The 8,243-nt window shown below is 32.5% G+C and overlaps 1 protein-coding gene across 3 annotated transcripts; it reads right to left on the reverse strand.

The window, feature by feature from the left end:
- Window positions 1–4: 4 nt before the first annotated feature.
- Nagk (N-acetylglucosamine kinase) lies at window positions 5–5,617 on the reverse strand. 3 transcript variants are annotated; one of them, XM_011648299.2, is made up of 8 exons: window positions 5,292–5,617; window positions 4,710–4,922; window positions 3,618–3,810; window positions 2,179–2,263; window positions 1,875–1,973; window positions 1,387–1,639; window positions 773–1,071; window positions 5–669 (listed from the first exon to the last, which is right to left on the reverse strand). In XM_011648299.2, the coding sequence occupies exons 2-8, from the start codon at window positions 4,753–4,755 to the stop codon at window positions 325–327; spliced, it is 1,320 nt and encodes a 439-aa protein (XP_011646601.2). In that variant the 5' UTR covers window positions 4,756–4,922; window positions 5,292–5,617; the 3' UTR covers window positions 5–324. The 3 variants fall into 3 exon arrangements, with proteins under 3 accessions (XP_011646601.2, XP_088929141.1, XP_088929130.1); XM_089073015.1 differs by lacking the exon at window positions 4,710–4,922 and adding an exon at window positions 4,258–4,357 and having other exon boundaries at window positions 5,292–5,615; XM_089073004.1 differs by lacking the exon at window positions 4,710–4,922 and having other exon boundaries at window positions 5,292–5,614.
- Between the last annotated feature and the right edge of the window lie 2,626 nt (window positions 5,618–8,243).

Consider the following 8,243-nt stretch of genomic DNA (forward strand, 5'->3'; position numbering starts at 1 on the left):
AGCGCAATTTTTAAAAAGATTTTATTGCCTTCGATCTTGTAAAAATTTATATACATATTAAATCGATATTTACAAAGATGTAATTTTTACAAAATTGATTGTTTTTATTTTTACAGATTTTACAGATTTGTGCTTGTTATTTGTACATTTAAATCTATTGCACGTTTCACAATCGCTTTAATCAGGAACTTAGATCTTTCCGATTGATAATTATTCATTCCAGATAATCCATTTATTTTCTTTCACAACGTGATGTTTATAATAAACTTTCAGCGTCAATTAAAAAAAAGCTTGGTTTTTAAAGTTTATTTATTTATCATTTTATCATGTACTCTCCCCGTTTTCATGAACATTGTTACAAACAGATGTCTGATTTTTTAATTCGATTGGATGTTCTGTCTTTTGCGTTTCCGGATAATTATCGCGCTTGTAATGGAAAAAGATTTCGACATTGCTGTCATACGGCTTAACGAACGGACAATCAATTTTCTCTGCAGCGAGATAGCAGGCGCCGAGCGCCGATGTTGTCGTCAAACGTAGCAAACTCAATTCATCCACGACTCGCTTATCGTGAATTTCGTTCACAAAACCCTTTTTCATGAATTTCCATGATTTCCACACGGATCCAACGCAGATCACTTTCAAGCCACCGTGAGCTAGTTTGAGATCCTGAAAAAAAAAAAGATTTGAGCAAAATTGTTGACATGCCGATTTTATGATAAAAGATCTTTTTATTATGAAGTTTTATTTGACGTAAAATTGAAATACTGACGTTATGCGCCTTTCTTGAAACGGCGATAATATGCTTTGCCAGAAGTTGTCCAGCTTCTTCGAAGATTTTCAGGCACAGTGGATCGTTCTTCTCACAGCCATCTGCGACTTCCTTGGCAAAACCAGCGATGGTACTCTTGTCGAATTTCGCATATAAATATGGTAAAATGCCGTTTCTATCAGTCACGCTGAAGTAATTTCTCATTGCTGGCCATACATAACTTATTGATTCGGGTGCTTCCACAAAACCATCGATATCATCAAATACATATTTGCAGGCACGATAGGCAATCCAATAAGCTTGAAACAAGAGAAATTATTAATCGTAGCTTGCGTTAAGAATTAAAATATAATTAAATTGTTAAAGAAATTTAAAATTAAAATAAAAAAATTTTTCTAAAGAAAAATTTTTATTGTATATGTATCGAGAAAACAAAATTTTATTTATAAATTTTATTTTACTCAATTCAAAATCAAATTTGATTTAAAAAACTTTAAAATTAATTCTGTTATTTATTTTTATTCTATATTTACCTCTATTTATTTTAAATCTTTTAATTTAGAAGCTGATATTGAATTTAAAATATTATATTCTTTACAGTGAATGATATGTACCTCCTCCTTCGTCGCCCATCATGTGTCCCCATCCCCCGCAGCCATGAGTCGTTCCGTCTGGATTAATCAACAAAGCATTGCTACCAGTTCCGGCAATCAACACGATCCCACCAGATTGCAAACCAGTTCTGAGGCTGCCAAGAGTATCTGAACTAATTATATAATCCTTAGCAGAATTTGGATACTTTTGTAACAAAGTTTCTATGAGTTGACGATTTGTGGTTTCCTCTTCGCAACCACTTAGAGTAAGTCCCTATTAATGAAAGAAATCGCTAAGTAAATGCTATCTCTCGAAGCTCAAATTTGACTACATTTAACATTCAACATTCGAAACTTCAAATGGACAAAATAGATTGTTTGCTATTGTTTACCTCGAAATCGAATTAATATTTTGACAAGTAAGTTTGTTGTAAAATTATTTTTAATTGTGTGTATTTATAAGTCTATAGTTACATAATTCATAATACAATGAAAATATTACTACTCACTACACAATCTAAAGGAACAGTTTCTGGTATATCTAGTTCTTGTTTACCCTTCTCAATCATTGCGCTAAGTCTAGCAGCTGTCTCATCTATCCCAATTGCCTGAAAGCAAACCAAATTTCTATACTCCCTCATAAGTTTTTTCAACAAGCACAGTAATATTTTTATAATTATTCGAATCGCTTATCTTGAAAGTGTTGCAGACTTAGACAGTTTTGAAAATCCTGTTTAAAATCATACGTCGATATTCCTTAACTCGCACAGTACTTTAAAGATAAGCAATTCGTATAATTTCTTTCTTAGTCACCCAATGATTAGTGTTCGGTCCTTTAACTTCTATTAGCCTCGCACCTTTTCCGTCGAGTATTACGAGTGTCGAGTGCGTACCGCCCCTGAAAATTAATTAATTGAAAATCAAGTTTACGTTATGAGTAAAAAGTTGGACGATCGTGCAAATCTTAACTGTATATTTCTCATTAAATTCTTTGCATTTCGTTGCTATCTAAATTTTTTTGGATCACTGCATGTATAACGCGACCAATTAACACAATCATTTTGTCATTATGTTTTCTCCTGTTCAATGACTCGATCATTTTCCTAACAAAGATACATATCGCCCTCTCCACTCAGCGGAAGATATGCGTGACCTGTCAGTTAAGTCCGGCTTAAATGAACGCTGATTGCTATTATCAGTGTCTGGATGTTCTATCTTCTCTTTTATACAAATAGAAATTATTAGATATATTGTATTGATATATTGTAGAAATTAGATATACTAAAGTAAAGAATTATATAATAATAAAATAATAATAAATGTCGGAAAAAAACAGAGAAAAAGTAATATCGATTCGCCGATTCAGAATTGTTATCAACCGACAAGATATGAAATTTTTATTTCGTACTTTTTAATATCAATCGGCATATAATTTTTTTTTTTTTTTTTGTTGAAAGCTTTTCTCTCAGTTTGTTGACTTGTCAAGTATAATACAATAAATCGCGGCGCACTTGTCATATCTCGTCTCTCCTATTTTATGAGCCAACGATGAGTAACAATTTTCACGATTACTCAGGCAGTAACAATTTTGTGAGTTATTTCGCACTATATATTTGCGTTTCTCTTTCAATCTGTCAACAGAGACAAAAATAAACGCTTTAAATATGCGTAACTGTGCCGCCATAAGATAAGTAGTACAGCGAAGGCGAAAACAAAACGAAGAACATAATGAAATGCAAATGTGTTATCATCATGAAAAGGAAATATCCGGAATGGATGTGCATATATTATCAACAAATAGAGTTTCTTGAAATTAACAGTTATCGATCATGTATGCCATCGTCATAATTCAATATTTCCAGATAAAATCAAATGGATCGAGAGAGTGATATGATTCACAAGATTGTTATCATTTCGGATTTTTAAACGGGAAGCGAAGTATAATGAAACACGATGTACGATATTAATACGTTTCGCGGAATCTAATATCTCGCGTCTCCGTTCCTTCCGACTAATTCTTTCGTCACGATCTTTTTATATTTAAATTTTTATATTTATATTTATTTTATTTTACTTATATATAATCACTTACAATTACTTATATATCATCAGAGATAAATTTGGATTATCTTGAAAAGATGACTGTTCGTTTAACAGAATTTTGCTCTGTTGCAGGAGTGCGCCGGAGAAGATTCAATTAAATTATTTAATTATATACAAGGGGGTTATATACAAGAAAGGGAGAGACTCACCCTTCAATACCGCCGATTCTAATATCCTCGGAATATTGTGGCTTGTCCTGCGTGGGCATCGCAGCTTCTTGTACCAACTTTGCGGGCTCGGTCATCTTCATCTGCTTCCTCTGGTCTCTGCGTAACTGATGCTCATCCACGACCGTCTCCGGTTTTTTCTCCCGCTTTTTCACCTTCTTGTCCCTTTTCTTTTCTGCCATTTTTCAAAATCGCAAATCGTTTAGATTTCTACAGCGAACTTCGAAACATCGAATATCACGGACGTATCACGAGGATTCAGCAAGATCTGGATGTGACGGGATAGATAGGGGAGATAACTTGGAATTTAATATATCTTATATAAAATCTAATTAATAATTGGAATAAATTAATAATAATTGGACAATTTGAATAATTAAGGAATTAATCAAATAATAAGAATATGATGTTCTAAATAGTGTTATTCACAATATGCGTATCGTAATATCTGAAATTAAATTCATTTCTTAAGCTTTTATCAAATCAAAACGTTAATTTCTTATGCTTTACAATAATAATTAATTGTTATCGTTTCTGTCATTAATATTGTAATCCAATTCGATCGTTAAAATCGTTGATTTGATAAAATTTGATATTGTTATTGTTCGAACGGAATGCGTACTTCCTGCAGTAGATCAGATAAGCTTTCGTAATCAATGGTTGCTATTTTTGACTTAATGACAAATTTCTATTGTACAGGGACGAGAAAGAAGACACAGAAGCTGAAACAGTAAAATCGAGACATGCATGCACACTTCTCAGGTTGAGAAATTGAATATCTCACATATAAGCGATCATAGATTTGCTCGCATGATAGCGTTTGCGTTACTACGGCACGTATTTAGCAATCAATGACTCGACTCATGTCCACTTTATGCTAAAAGCGGTTTATCTCGACATGGAGCATGGGATCATATCAGAAGATAAAGATACATGTAATCATTCGAAAATAAATTGGTGAAATAGCGAAAGCGAAATTGTTGATCTGTTCGCCGCCTCCAGGCGAGAGAGAGAGAATTATAGAGTGAAGCCTCACATATCTTCAACACTTCGAAGCGATACTTGGCTCCTTACGATTTTTCGGTCCATATTTGCGGATGACATTAGCTATGCACAGCATATTGGACGATAGGTCCAAGCGCGAATTCTGAACGCGCTAATGCTGAATTGATAGCCGTTTCTTCTTTTACCCGTCTCCCTTTTTCGCGCGAAATTCTGCGTTCCGACGAGTAAATTTCGACGAGTCAGCCACACGTGCTTGCGGCGGCTAATTCCGAAATTGATAAACTAATGAAGTAAACACAAAGTTATAAAAAAAAAATATATATATATATATAAAATATAATTTGGATATACAGAAAATGATTTTAATTTTATTTTAATTTTCTTAATATGAGTTTATGATGAAAAAGATTATTAGGGATGTAGTAATGTAATTTAAGATTGTTAGAATGTTATATTTATGTTTCAGTTTATTTTAATTCCGCAGGGAGGAAACCACGGATTTAAACAAAGTGGGTTGACCGGATGAAAGGAATTTAAAATCTCCGCTCAGGAAAAATCGCGCGTCCTTGAAACGTTCCAGTTCAGTAAACCTGAATCGCTGAAGGACGCGACCCTCCAATTTTCCCGAAAGGTCGGCATGCTTGAACTTACTACAAAACTCTTGCCGTCCTTCGGCGCCGGGAGTCCGAACAGCCTGAGAAACAGGCTGAGAGTGAAAAAAATGTGTTCAACGTGTTCTGACACGTGTGCCAGTGATGAAAAACATCTTTTTCCACCGGAGTTTTCCAAAAATAAATTCCGCGAGGAATTTGCGTGTTCTAAAACGTAGTGACGCGATCCAGCTGGGAATCGGCAAAGAGCGACAAATCGCTGATCGTTTCCTCGCCGGAGAAACGAAACACGATCGATCGACCGCACTGCGCGACACTGTTCCCGTCACTGCCGGGTTGTCGTTGCCGCTCCGTTTCGCTCGCACTCATAGAACACATATTAAGAGAAATGAAAGCTCTATATATAAGATGGGTAACAAAAGATGAGACACTGCCATCTGGTGGTGGAAATTCCAACCAACAATTTACCTTAGTATTCCGCATTCCACCGTGGAAAGTTAATGAATTAAATGAATTTTATAATGCTGAACAAAAATATTTCTACGAAGGCACGAAAAAGCGCACGTATATGCAGCATGCAATGGAACTAATGAAATCTTTTTTATCTTGCAATGTCGGTAACACATGTCGGTAACACGCACATTTTTGCGGGAACCATCGTCCACCCATCCTTTTGGTATACTCGAGCTCGCTCAATCTAGTGATCGGTCGAAACCTGCTACTGTTCTGCTACTGAATGATATTGTAAACTAGAATTGCGATTTTGATATAAAAGTATGACAGATTTTCGATTAGTGAATGTTATCACATTGTCATATGATTTAAATAGTTTCAACATCAATATCCTGATTGCGTATGCAACTCTCTTGTAGATAATTTAATTTTATATATATATATATAAAATTGTGAAGGTTACATTTATTTACAGGTTATATAGATTTTTATTGTCATGTTTCATGTGAAAAATGTTTATAAATTTATATATTTTATTTGCTCATTTATATAATTATTGATCGTATTAAATACATGATATATTTGTCTTGTTTGAAATATGTTTTTTATGTTTGATATAATCATTTATACACAATTAAATAAGACATATGCAATAGCTAAAATTAAAAATATATATCTATATATTTTTAAATATATATATATTTAATATATATATTATTATATATATATTATATAATATATATATATATAATTAATATATATTATATAATTATTATATATATTAAATATATATATTTATATATATTTTTTAAATATATATATTTAAATAAATTTTTAAATATATAAATTATTTATAAATTTTTTGTTTATAAATATATATTCTTAATTTTTATCATAAAATAATTATTTACAAAGAGTCTAAAACCTCTAATTAAATTCTATATATGATCCATGAATTTCATAAAACATTTGTAATTCATCTATACAATTTCCATCAGACGTCTACATGGACATCTAATGGAGGTCTAATAGAACTCCATTGGAGCTCCATCATGGAAGTAACATGGATCTCCATTAGAGGTCCATCTGGTTTCCACCATAGAGATAGATGTCGCATGAAGACTGTGAAGATAATGTGAACCTCCGATGGACGTCAAGTTCCGTGTGGATAATATAATATAATATAATATAATATAATATAATATAATATAATATAATATAATATAACAATATATTATATATATATATATATATTATTTGTATATATATATATATATATATATATATATATATATATATATATATATATATAATATAATATAATGTTATATATATGTAATTATATATGATATTTGCAAAATTAAATTTGAAAAGAAATGATACGCGCAGTTTATAGGACTAAAAAATTTACATACAAGTATTTATTAGATATCAGGGTGTCCCGTAGCATGTGTAACACCGCTCGTGAGAAAGTAGACGGGAGCGAAATAAATAAAAATGTCTTATCATTTTGTGATATTCGCAATAATTTTCGAGTTATTAAATATTAAAGTTGCACAAAATAAGAACGCGCGGGGAGACAACCCCAGCGTGACGCCATCCGGTGCTCGGCAATGGGCGGAGCGCGCGCAACAAGAGGAAGGATAGTAGCCGCCGCTCACGTTTCCTATCCGTTATACGTCATACGGATCAGGCGGGCGAACATTTTCTCCCCGCGCGCTTTTTCACACTTTTAATCACGGTACGATTGGAGAAAAAGTGTTGATTATTTATTTATTATTTATCAATTCTAACAAAATTTTTTGCTCTACAATCATCCTCTAATTATTTTGCACATAAAAGCAATCAAGTATTTATAAAGTATGGTTATAAAAAAATTTAAGGAAAAATAAACTGTAGTGTCACAGAATTTTAAAATGAAATATAAAATATCTCGTGTTTTTCTTGTAACTGTACTTCAATACTTTTATACAGAGAATAATGAGATAAATCAATTGGTGCAAAGAAGACATGAAATTGCTTTACATAAAAATTATTTGCAAAATCTAACTACATATTTCTTTCATGAAATCACGCAGGATTTAGAGATTAAAAAGTTATTAAAAAATATGCGACCGCCGGAACTTTTCTTAAAACATGAGTATAAAATTCTGTTAGAACTACCGAGAACTGTCACTAGAATTGCGATGAATAATCAGCGCGATATTATTCTTCCGATTGTCGTGTTTAATATGAAAAATGTAAAAAAGTGATAATTGTTTAAATTTTTTCCTTGAAATTACACATATTGGTGAAAATCGAATATTAATGTTATTCGAGTATCAGGAGACACGATAGTGTCTCGGGTATCAAGTCACTGAGAACTACCATGTGACTTTACGCGAGTCGGCGAGATGCGAGCATCCGAAATTATCAAATCTCAATAATGGCTAAATTGATCAAGTTCTAAGGCTTGATCGATAGCTTGAGTCCGACTTGCATAATAAAAGTATTTTTATTTTTCTGTTACGTGCTGTACAAGCAGAGATATTGCTACGCA

This window comes from Pogonomyrmex barbatus, unplaced genomic scaffold, assembly GCF_055798465.1.
Source record: "Pogonomyrmex barbatus isolate J1 unplaced genomic scaffold, ASM5579846v1 scaffold1, whole genome shotgun sequence".
Lineage (NCBI taxonomy): Eukaryota > Metazoa > Arthropoda > Insecta > Hymenoptera > Formicidae > Pogonomyrmex > Pogonomyrmex barbatus.